Source organism: Boleophthalmus pectinirostris, unplaced genomic scaffold (assembly GCF_026225935.1).
Source record: "Boleophthalmus pectinirostris isolate CB_2022bp ecotype Guang Dong unplaced genomic scaffold, ASM2622593v1 HiC_scaffold_9, whole genome shotgun sequence".
NCBI lineage: Eukaryota > Metazoa > Chordata > Actinopteri > Gobiiformes > Gobiidae > Boleophthalmus > Boleophthalmus pectinirostris.
This window is the reverse complement of record NW_026571541.1, coordinates 23451427-23463402: the sequence shown is the minus strand read 5'-3', so window position 1 is coordinate 23463402 and position 11976 is coordinate 23451427. Positions and strand designations below refer to the sequence as shown.

The window sequence follows — 11976 nt, the reverse complement described above, 5'->3', positions numbered from 1 at the left end:
GGACTGGGTGGTGCTGGGTCAGGTGGATTTGGAGAAGTTAGTGGAGAAACATTTGATCTCGATGCAGGACTGGGAAAAAAACTTTAAAGCTCTTAAAGCCAAAGGAAAGGAATCAGAGCGTCTGCCAAGGTACAGTTAAATGTCAATAAATCGCCTTTAATATTACTACTACTGTTCACATTTTTGTTAATTTGTATAATAATATTAATAATAAATAATAATAAAACATTTTCTGTCTTGTGTGTTTCAGTCAGGAGAAAGTGGACTGCATTACTGTAAATTGTGAGCCAGTAAAAGCAGCAATTGATGACCTGATTCAAAGGCTATTTGAAATGCTCCTTATGTCGCTCAGGAGGTCCATACAAGGTGATGCATAACTGCCTAACTTTACATTTATGTTTTGGTTTCTGTTTATTTTGTGTCTGTTCTTTCATGTTCTTGTTTCCTTCTTTTAGGCCATACACAAACCATAGAGAGTTTTGTATCTGAGTCAACAGATGCCCTGTCCGTTCGACCGGAAAGTATGGAGGAAATCAGTGCAACTCGAGGGCATTATAACCACATATTGTCCAGAAAGCCTGAAGTAAGGGCAAGTGCAAAATTACATAAAATAATATTTGCAAAACAACTGTGACTTTAAAATCTTACTTTTGTGTGCACAGATACTACAACAGTTTCAAAGTGCTGAGGAGAAAAACCGCTTGCTGCGATCGGTTGCTGGGGCTGGTCTAGACTCTATCACTGCTCTGAAGGCCAAATGGGATAAACTAGAGCTTATTATGGAAAGCCACCAACTCATGATAAAAGAACAGGTAACACAAGATGGGGCAGTGGACATATACATCTATTTATTATTTAGTTAAAACCATAATTTAAAAGACCTCTTAAGAAAAAATGCAATTATTTGAAAATTATTATTCTCAGGATTGCCATATTCTTCATATTCCATTTTCTAAATAAAGCTCAGTATAGCATGTTTTTTTTTTCTTTTAAGGTGGAGGTAATGCGAAGTAAAGTGGCAAGTCACATGGATACCTACAGAGCAGATCTGGAAAGATTTAAGGCCCGTTGGGACCAGCTCAAGCCCAAAGAAGATATTTTAGAGACTGGGGATCACGCTGCCTTGCTTGGATGCCTTCAGACCATCAAAGATAAACAGCAAGAGTTCCAAGAATTAGAACTTGTTCGACACAAATTGCTGTAAGTGCAATAATTTATTTCATTTCATTTCTGTGATTAATTGTAATGGTATTTGGTTATTCTTTTTATTAGTGAAGACTGTACCTATTTCAATCTGGAATGCCCAGATTTTTCATTAGCTGAAGAGACAAAACGAGATATGGAAGCGTATAGTCAAATGTGGGGTTTGTATGAAGAGTGGCAGGAGGGCTTCATGGAGAAAGCTCGAGAGGACTGGATAACATTCAGGTGAGTTTTGTATTTTAAAAGTACTTGGCTGTAAATCTGGGAATAGTGTCAGCACTAACAATGCTTCTTGTTTAGGAGTAAGACATATATTTTTGAAGAATTCCTCCTTAATTGGCAGGAGAGGCTTCGTAAGTCTGAACAGCCCACTGCTATGTCTGTTAAACTGCAAGCAGAAGTGGACAAATACAAGGTAGTACAGTTCCAGTGTGGAGATAACTTTTTTCCTTGGTGATGTCTAATAAAATGTTCTAATTGTATCTAAATTTGAATGTAGAACATGGTGCCTGTGCTGAAGTATGTACGCGGTGAACATCTGTCCCAGGACCATTGGTTGGACATGTTCAGATTGTTGGGTCTACCAAAAGGCACCACGCTGGAGAGACTGACTTTCCAAGACCTACTCAATGTAGCAAATACCATTGTAGAAAAAGCATTTCAACTGAAGGTAATCCTCCTCATGCTCTCAAACACTCTGTGAGGTTGCCACAATGGTAGGTTTTTCATTTATTCTTGAGTTAGATTTTATTAAAAGTGGATAAATTGCTTTTGCAGGATCTGAATAGCCGTGCCCAGGCTGAGGTGACGATCAGAGAGGCACTGAGGGAGCTGGATGTGTGGGGAGCATCGGCGACATTCACTCTCACTGAGTATACTGACAGCAATGGCCGCAGTCTCTCACTAATCAAAGACTGGAAGGACATCGTCAATCAGGTTTGATATTGTTATACTGGGCAAAGAAAACACAAGAGTACATTTTCCCCCCAGATTGTTAAATTTATTAATTGTGTATTTTTTCCAAAACAATAATTTTACTATGTTTTGTCAAATCGAGGTTGGAGACAACCGCTGTCTTTTACAGTCCTTGAAAGATTCTCCCTACTACGGTAGTTTTCAAGACAAGGTAAATTCAAGTTATTAACTGTTATATGGTATGGATGTATGTGTATTAAGCTTAAAAACACTTACTTTATCCCAGGTCAGTCTTTGGGAAGTTCGTTTGTCAGATCTTGATGAGTATCTGCAAAGTCTTAATACAATCCAGAGACGGTGGGTTTATTTAGAACCTATTTTTGGACGTGGGGCATTACCACGGGAGGAAGCTCGCTTTAAAAGAGTGGATGAAGATTTCAGGTATATTCTTTGTTTCATTTTTATTGTATGTGGCATGTTATAGAGTTCTAATTTTTTACTCTTAATTTGTATGAAGATCTATTATGTCAGACATTCAAAGAGACAATAGAGTGGTGTCACTGAGTTCCAGAGCTGGCATCAGAAACTCTCTGGTTACTATACTGGACCAGCTGCACCGCTGCCAGAAATCACTCAATGAGTTCTTAGAGGTACAAATAGCTTCAAATTGTGTCAACTGCATTCATTGATTCTGTTGCAGTATGGTTCCTAAGCTCTTTTTCCTGATGCAGGAGAAGCGCTCTGCCTTCCCTCGCTTTTATTTCATTGGAGATGATGATCTTCTCGAGATTCTGGGTCAGGCAACTAACCCCACTGTCATCCAGTCACACCTCAAGAAACTATTTGCAGGTCAGAAAATGAATGTGATATTAGTGAGACACATCCTTACTGCTTTTCATGTAAAGTATGAGTATACATGTATGTTTTACAGGCATCCATAGTGTTGTATTTGATGAGCAGTGCCAGCACATTGTAGCCATGTGTTCTTTAGAAGGTGAAACAGTGTCACTGCAAAATCAGATACGTATCTCAAGCCTAGTAGAGGTAAGGTAATATTGATTTTAGTTTTGATTAACCTGTTCTCCTCAAAACTTTTCTCTACAGAATAAAGGATACAAAAATATACATTTACATACATACAGATACATACAGATTTGATGATGATATATTATGTGTATTGTTCCCAGGGTTGGTTAGGTCAGTTGTCCGCTGAAATGAAAGAGACTCTAAAGCATCTCTTATACGAGTGCGTCTTGGCTGGGAAGAAAGGACAGGTAGATCCTTCACGCTACCCATCTCAGGTAAAGTTGCATGATCGAATAATTTCTTTTCAGACTTGATTTTGATTGATGTTACTTTCTAAAATATGTTGTACGATTTGCAGATTCTGTGTTTGGCTGAACAAATCCAGTTTACGGAAGATGTTGAAAAAGCTATTAAAGAGCAGAATTTGCAAAGACTGGAGCTGGAACTTAAAGCTAAACTGGATCATTACACAGCAATAGACACAAATTCAATGGGCACTTCTAACACAGGTATGGTTCACACACACATAATACTGTTGCAACATTTTTGATACTCAAATAATGATAAATTTCTTTTTTAAGTAGACTTTTATGTTGCTGATTTGTGTTAATACATTATTGTGTTGGAATTTGGTCCTGCTTATTTTTCTTAAAACAATATAAAGGCATTCTGATTGCCTTTATGATGTTTTATTTATTTTTTCAGACTTGTGATGAAATAACAGTATGATGCAAAATGTTGTAATTGCTGCAATCAATATAACATTATAGAGACTTAACAAACATGTTCTTTTTTTTTACATATCTTCCTCCACAGATGCCAGTGTATTGGAGTTGAAGCTAAAAGCTTTGATCCTGGATATAATTCACAATGTAAGCGTAGTGAAGCAGCTCAGCCAGGAGGGGATTACCAGTACGAATGCCTGGGCATGGAAGAAGCAGTTACGATTTTACATGGAAGCAGATAAATGCTGCCACATACAGATGGTGGATGCCCAGTTCAACTATACTTATGAATACCAGGTGTGTGGATGTGAATTCAACATTGCACTTGTTCTGTATTACCACTTGGGGGCACTGTTTAAATAGCCAATACACTTTTTACACTATATCCACACCGTCTCTCATAGTGTTGACACAATTCTAAAATGTCAGACTGGATTTCAGTACTAACTAAAAGGTTTAGAACTCAACACCACTATCATAGTAAAACATTATAATAGTAATATTTTTTCATATTACCACGTTGTCTTACACTGTTTCTGATAGTATTGATTAGTATCTCAGTATAAGTTATTTTTGACCACCCTAATCTCTCTTTTGTTGACTGTTAATCTCACTTTTTTGCTCCTTTCTAACCATCTATGATTATGCCAAATAATTAAAATGTAATTTAAACTATATAAATCATTTCATGTTGTGGTTTTAGGGGAATGCTGCAAAGCTAGTGCATACTCCACTGACAGATAAATGCTACCTAACTCTGACTCAAGCCATGGAAATGGGGCTTGGAGGTAACCCCTATGGGCCTGCTGGAACCGGCAAAACTGAGTCTGTCAAAGCCTTGGGTGGACTTTTTGGGAGGCAGGTGCTGGTGTTCAACTGTGATGAGGTATGTTAAAGAAAAGAAGCAAGCTTTTATACTTTTTGTACTAGTTTTAGGCATTAAAATAATTTGTTTTTTTATCTTTAGGGTATTGATGTCAAGTCAATGGGCAGAATCTTTGTGGGCTTGGTGAAGTGTGGTGCTTGGGGCTGCTTTGACGAGTTTAACCGATTAGAAGAGGCTGTGCTATCAGCAGTTTCTATGCAAATCCAGGCCATTCAGGATTCTCTTAAACATAACAAGCCAACATGTGAACTGCTTGGAAAACAGGTACATTTAGGCATTTACTCAGTATAACACAGCTAAATCAGTTAATTTGTATTGTAATAGCCTTTTTGTTAACTTGTTTTTTGTCTTCTCAGTTTTATTTTACATCCAAACGATTAAATAACTTCTTCTACAAAATACACCGCATACTGTACTTCTTCTCTTTTGAATTAAAGGTGGAATTGGACCCAAACTCAGGTGTGTTCATCACAATGAACCCAGCAGGAAAAGGCTATGGGGGCAGACAGAAGCTTCCAGACAATCTGAAGCAACTTTTCAGACCTGTGGCTATGAGCAAGCCGGACAATGAGCTCATCGCTGAGGTCATACTCTACTCCGAGGGATTCAAAAACGGAGAAGTTCTAGGAGGAAAGCTGGTGGCAATCTTTCACTTGGCCAAGTAAGACTTTTATTAAAGTAAGTACTGATTTTTTTAAGAGTACAATCATAATTCTCCCTCTTTGTTCCAGGGAGCTGTTGACTCCTCAGAAACACTATGACTGGGGACTGCGTGCTCTTAAGACTGTGCTAAAGGCCTGTGGCAGCCTCCTACAGTATCAGAGAAAGAACCAAGACAAAGACAACAGTAATATAATGAAAATTATTTTTAAAGGTTTTCATACTTTTAACCAAGAGTGAGAGAAAGAAATCAAACAAATGAATCACCGTGAATACATTAAACTTTATCTTACCATTATTTCTCAGAGGGCTAGTTTTAGTTCCAACACACTTACACTACTAACAGACAACAAATAACATTTGCGATTTACCATTCTGTGTTTGGTACTCACAAAGAATTCAAGGAGATTGGAGTCAAGTAGCTTTTTGTCACACAGCAGCTCTTGTCCTCTAAATCCTCTAATGCACCCCATCAAGTGACATTTAGACAAAATGGTCCACTGCTAAACTTTTCCCCTCCCTTGGGCTTATAACTCGTGTGTACTTTTGTCCTTCTCCATTCTCTCATTCCTCGACACTTACTGCCAAAGTTATGTTGTTTACAGCACTTTAGCCACAGCTCCCCCCTCCTCCTGACCTCTTGTTGCCTCTCTCAGATACCTGGCTGTCGATGCTCCTCTCATCCACACACATTTCCCTCTGTGCCCTCTATTTCCCGCCTTCATCTCCCCCTTATGTCAGCTTTGCAAACTGCTGGTGTCTCGCTACAGTTTGGCTCCGTGTCTGTCACAATAGTGTCCTCTCTCACACTACACACACACACACACACACACATACCCCAGCCCTATCAATGAATCCCTAAGGTTTTCTCCTGTCTGTCTGTGTATAGTCAGGCCAAGAATTTCTCTGTTGTAAAAATCTTGCTGCAGGGAAGACCAGAACCTTTGAAGGGGAGAACAAAAGTATTGACACAGTGAATCATGATATGCTTTGTTAATTTCAAATTCAAAGCAATAACCGAAAGCATACATTAACTAGGAGCATTTGGAAAACACAGACCATCCTCAAGGCACTTCCTCTACCTTGCAACGGCAAATAAAGACCATAGACAGAACATGAATTGATGACCACACAGAAATTTTCTACTGCATAAGAAATTACTTGTGGAATAACAGAGTAAATTTGTTTTATTTTTGTTGGTGTGACTTAGTGACCCTATCAAATGATGTAACTAACTTCATATTTCTTCTATTTGCAGTTCAGGAGAGTAGCCTGGTGGTGCAAGCTTTACGACTAAACACCATGTCAAAGCTAACGTTCTCAGACAGCTCACGATTTGATGCTTTGGTCCGAGATGTATTCTCTGGAGTAAATTTCAGCGATGTTGAAGATCAAGTCTTAATGCATGCACTTGAGCAGGTTTATAAAGAAGCTAGACTTGAGGTTATACCAAGCCAGGTAAGTTTCAAACAACTGTTCTAAACTATATATCACAATTTACTGACTGTTAAAAATCTTCTGTGCAGCTAAAGAAAGCTTTGGAACTGAATGAGCAGCTAAGACAGCGTATGGGTGTGGTAATAGTAGGACCAAGTGGAGCTGGAAAGTCTACCCTGTGGAAAATGCTTCAAGCTGCTCTTAAAAAGACAGGAAAAGTGGTAAGTTCTGTGCTTGTTTTTTATTGTCAGTACAATGGTAGAACAACATTATGATAAATGAAGCGTAGTAATAAAATCAGTCTTCATTATGACATCTTTATAAGGTCAGAAAGTAGCGGCTATTTATTCTGACAGTGACAGGTGATGCACAGAGAACAAAGGTTGTTCTCTGTTCTGAAGTGTATATTTCTGTGGGTGGTTATAATGTTATGTTGACGTATGTTTTGTTTACATCTTTTATTGATTTTTTGCAAATTGTATTTCTGTAGGTGAAACATTACACAATGAATCCCAAAGCTATGCCCAGACAGCAACTCCTGGGTCACATAGACGATGACACCAGAGAATGGGCTGATGGAGTTCTTACACACAGTGCGAGATGTGTGGTGAAAGAGCCACAAGGTACGCAAGTGATCATTCAATAGACAGTATTCTATAAATGAGTGATTACATAACAATACAATTTCACGAGACATTTAAATTGATCTGTAACATGATTTATGTGTGGTTCAGAGGTGAACTCCTGGATCGTGTGTGATGGTGATATTGACCCAGACTGGATTGAAAGTCTTAATTCTGTTCTTGATGATAACCGGCTGTTGACCATGGCAAGTGGAGAGAGAATACAGTTTGGCCCCAATGTCAACTTCTTATTCGAAACTCATGACCTGAAAAGTGCTTCACCGGCCACCATCTCTCGCATGGGCATGATATTTCTGAGGTCAGTCTGTTTGTTTGATTTGTTTTGATTTGTTATTATCATGTCCATTTCATTCCTTTTTACCTTATTTGTTTAGTGATGAGGATGTCGATGTGAGCGCCTTGGTAAAGTCATGGTTGCACAATCAGCCAGAGGAGTGCCGCAGTAACCTCGAAAACTGGCTTGGTGACTACTTTTACCGAGGTCTTGATTGGGTTACAAAACAGGTATATTTTGCTGCACACTAATGTTGTAAGACACACTTATTATTTATTATCAAATGTAGTCACCACATGAATCTGATTGTGCTATATTTTTCATCAGAGTGACTGTGCGGTTAAGACCAGTCGAGTGGGGACTGTTTTCAATGGCCTCTCGCACCTCAATGGAGTAACAGAGCGAGGTCAATTTATCATCAGCCTTATGAGGGGTCTTGGAGGGAACCTGCATCTAAAAACACAACAGGAATTCGCCAAAGAGGTATTACATGTTTCTTGTTTTTTTTCTTGGACTACTACTTTGTACTGCTTCTTTTGTAACATTATTTTGAAGTAATGTTACTCTTACTGGAGTTGTATTTTTTTGGGTATTCTACCCATTAAATCCAACATTATTAAAAATCAAGGCAGATTTATATTGTAGTAAGTCCCATTTCCTCTGTGTAATTGCTGTAGCTGCTGAGCTGGGCCAGAGAGAGCCCTCCAAACGTCAAAAAACCTCTGGACACATTCTACGACCCTGGCACTGGTCATCTGTCTGCTTACGAGCTCCGTCGTCCTGACAGCCTCTCACTGGAACAGCTGGCTAACACGCAGAGGCTACCTGTGATTGAGACCACAGATATGCAGAGGAGCTTGCACTGCTTCTCGCCATGGCTCACTGCTAAACAGAGGCAGCCCTTCATGGTGGTGGGGCCAGAGGGCTGTGGCAAAGGGTAATTAAATTATATACAGTGAAACTAGTTCATTTTAAACAGTTTGCAATCTTCCAAAATGATTCCAGACTTACCTTATGCATTTTGAGCATTCTTATCCTATGAATGACTTTGTAAGTGCTTTTCACAACTTTCAGAGTGGAGTTTAGCCTTCACTGTAAAGCTAACAACAACTAGCATGCTAACTGCACATATCATGATTGTTGGACAGTAAAACGCTTTCTAATTCGATGCAGACGGTCCACAGTGGACTTAGTTTGACCTCAAGAGCTGCTTATACAATATATCTACACTACTGCAACACTAGATTTTGGTTTTGCAGGAAAAAGGTTGTGTACAGGCCCTTTAAAGGTGTGATTTGTAATTTATCTAGTGAAGGAGATGTGTTTGTCTCATGGAGATATTATTGCTTTGCCTGGAATGTTCCACAGTGGCATTTAACATATTTATCTATCCTTTATTCATTCATTTATTACAGGTTTTATTGCCGTCACGTGATATATAAGTGTAATGCCATACTGTAAAACATTTCACGCAAAGGTTATTAAACTTATTCAAAAAGTTATTTAGTGTCCTTTTAATTTAAGTTGGCTATATAGATAATGAAAAATGCATATACTATAAGTAAATTTGGTGATGTGACTGTGTTGTGTAATAATAGGCTTGTGTATAGTTGGAGAGCTGTTGCCTCAAAGTAATTGCTTCTTGCCTCAGGGGGTTTGGAGAACACGGGGTCACTCAGCTTGCCTTTTACACTCCACTTGAGCCACACTGTTTCTCTCTCTTCCGTCTTCTTGTCTTGCATCACTTTGTCTCAAAGGTCACTATGTCAGTGCGGCCCTCGGTCTGTCTGCTCATTTTTGTGCTATGTCTAATTATTTCCCATATATTTACTGCAGTAGACTGAATACACATGCACACTCCGGTAACTTTCCAATTATATTCTGTTTGCGCCCTCACAAATGTCTGTCTTTGCCATTGGGCTTTTCCAGACAAACAACGGCTGCTAGATAAAACTGCTAAAAATAACTAGACTGAATTCTTTGTTTGCTGCAACTTTTTACAGCTTTAAGGAAATAAAAATAAAAGGCATTTTCAATTTTGAACTGTGAGATTTAAAGACTTATTTACTTTGCCCTATTGTTAATGTTAAATATATTGTTCCCTTCTCCTAGCATGCTCCTGCGTTACGCCTTCTCCCAGCTGAGGTCCACACAGGTAGCCGTGGTCCACTGCAGTGCCCAGACATCCTCGCGCCATGTTCTACAGAAGCTCGGTCAGACCTGTTTGTTACTGAGCTCAAACACAGGCCGGGTTTTCAGACCTAAGGACTGTGAACACCTCGTCTTGTACCTTAAAGACATCAACCTCCCCAAACCGGACAAATGGGGCACCAGCAATCTTATTGCCTTTCTTCAACAGGTACACAACTTTGGACAAGGAGATATGGAAAGATTACTAAGATTTAATTTTCATTTCAGGTGTTGACCTACAAAGGATTTTATGATGAAAACCTGGAGTGGGTCAGTCTTGAAAACATCCAGATTGTAGCTTCAATGTCAACAGGAAGTGCTGTTGGGAGCCATTCTCTCACCACGCGCTTCTCTTCTATCGTCCGCATCTGCACCATTGAGTAAGTATGCATTGATTATTCATGTCAATATACTGTCTTTCATTTGTCCTTCTTAAACTTCTTATTTTGGCTTTAGTTATCCAGATAGGGAACAGCTACAAACTATCTACTCAGCGTATTTGCAGCCAGTTCTCCAGCACAGCCTGGGTAGCCAGGCAGAGTGGGCCAGCACTGGGCGAATACACCAGCTGGCTGGCTCCCTGGTGCAGCTTTATGAACAGGTACAAATTCAACTGAAGAATGAATCACTTTGTTTGTTTTGAGACAACACAAGACTTATTTGTGTGTTACTTTTCGTTCAGGTCAAAGTTAAATTCACAGTTGATGACCACAGCCATTATCTCTTCACACCCTGTATCCTCACAGAGTGGGTTCTTAGCCTTCTGCGATATGACCTCACTGCAGGTAATCACAATATAGACATATTTATTTGTATAATTTGCTATGTTGAATGTAAAGCTCTGTACTTCTTTTCAGCTTATACAGTATTTAATATAATGTAATGGGTCAACATGCCAGCTCCAGATGGCAGGGTTCTTTTACTCAAGGCCGTTGTAATTCTCACCTTTTCCTGGTTGCCTCCTTCCCCGTGTCTCCTCTGGGTCTCACATTGTGCGGGTCACTGCCCTGTCTCTTCCTCTTTTATCCTCCTGTCCCTGTCTCTTCCTATTTTATCCTCCTGTCCCTCTGCTGTCCTTTCAACTCTCCCTCTGCCACACTTTCTGTTCGCAATGTGTTCCTGCTGTGATAGCCAGCCCAGTCATATATTTTAATTAAACATGTCACGTCACATCTGCCATTTCCCATGCTCATAATTTTAACTTCAATTCTTTCTTTCCTTTTGCTTGCTGCTTACCCTTTCCTTGGTATGTAAATGATCTTTTATTATTTACACTATTTTATCAGATTATCTTCCTTTCTGATTTTCATTCCAAGATTACACAAAGAATCTGCACCACTGTATAGTGCTACAATTAACATTTTAATCTTATCTCCTTGTTTCCCCCAGCTCAATCTAATGTGACAGACAGCGTTATGGAGGTGGTGGCATATGAGGCTAGGAGGCTTTTCAGAGACAGACTGGTTTCCCCCAAAGATCTTCACACCTTTGATAATATTTTGTCATCCACTATTCGGGGAGACTGGAGCTCTGATGCAATTGATAACATGACAGGTAGAAAGCTTTCAACTTTCTCTGTATTTCTTTTATTTATTTTTTGCTCTGTGTCATTGAACACTTTGTTCCACATATCCTCCACATAGAAATCAGCTTCCTGGTGTAGGTTCAACCAGTAGTGCAACCTCATTTGAGACATTCTACATTCTACTATACTAAAAACATATTTTAAAAAAGGTTCACACAGACTTAAACAGTCGGCTTACTTTGCGATAAGAATAATAATCAAGAACAAGTCTGCCTGCCAAAATGCAATGTCATATCTTAAACCCAGTCCTTGAAGCACCAAAACAAAGAAAGCTTGACTAAAGGGATAGAGCAGGGTGTCAGAGGCCTAATGGGTGCTTTCTTTTATAATGTGTTTGATCATAAGTCTGCTTTAAATGCTTTTAGTACACTGTTATTACTTTAACATAGTTATGTTCATGCTTTTTATAACAATAATAGAATAAATACTTT

The 11976-nt window shown here is 39.1% G+C and overlaps 1 protein-coding gene across 1 annotated transcript in view; it reads left to right on the top strand.

The window, feature by feature from the left end:
- The window catches only part of LOC110174246 (cytoplasmic dynein 2 heavy chain 1), a 97512-nt gene that overhangs the window by 40915 nt on the left and 44621 nt on the right, over nt 1-11976 (top strand). Inside the window, exons 23-55 of the mRNA XM_055167044.1 lie at nt 2-129; nt 251-366; nt 456-583; nt 663-812; nt 995-1200; nt 1273-1428; nt 1504-1618; nt 1703-1873; nt 1981-2139; nt 2261-2329; nt 2405-2559; nt 2636-2768; nt 2850-2967; nt 3050-3162; nt 3306-3419; nt 3503-3653; nt 3961-4166; nt 4573-4755; nt 4837-5019; nt 5193-5416; nt 5487-5602; nt 6674-6873; nt 6942-7073; nt 7343-7475; nt 7587-7794; nt 7871-8000; nt 8098-8253; nt 8448-8707; nt 9883-10129; nt 10189-10340; nt 10417-10561; nt 10643-10745; nt 11350-11514. Coding sequence (XP_055023019.1) covers nt 2-129; nt 251-366; nt 456-583; nt 663-812; nt 995-1200; nt 1273-1428; nt 1504-1618; nt 1703-1873; nt 1981-2139; nt 2261-2329; nt 2405-2559; nt 2636-2768; nt 2850-2967; nt 3050-3162; nt 3306-3419; nt 3503-3653; nt 3961-4166; nt 4573-4755; nt 4837-5019; nt 5193-5416; nt 5487-5602; nt 6674-6873; nt 6942-7073; nt 7343-7475; nt 7587-7794; nt 7871-8000; nt 8098-8253; nt 8448-8707; nt 9883-10129; nt 10189-10340; nt 10417-10561; nt 10643-10745; nt 11350-11514 — 5125 coding nt within the window. The remainder of the gene's footprint in view (nt 1; nt 130-250; nt 367-455; nt 584-662; nt 813-994; nt 1201-1272; nt 1429-1503; nt 1619-1702; nt 1874-1980; nt 2140-2260; nt 2330-2404; nt 2560-2635; nt 2769-2849; nt 2968-3049; nt 3163-3305; nt 3420-3502; nt 3654-3960; nt 4167-4572; nt 4756-4836; nt 5020-5192; nt 5417-5486; nt 5603-6673; nt 6874-6941; nt 7074-7342; nt 7476-7586; nt 7795-7870; nt 8001-8097; nt 8254-8447; nt 8708-9882; nt 10130-10188; nt 10341-10416; nt 10562-10642; nt 10746-11349; nt 11515-11976) is intronic.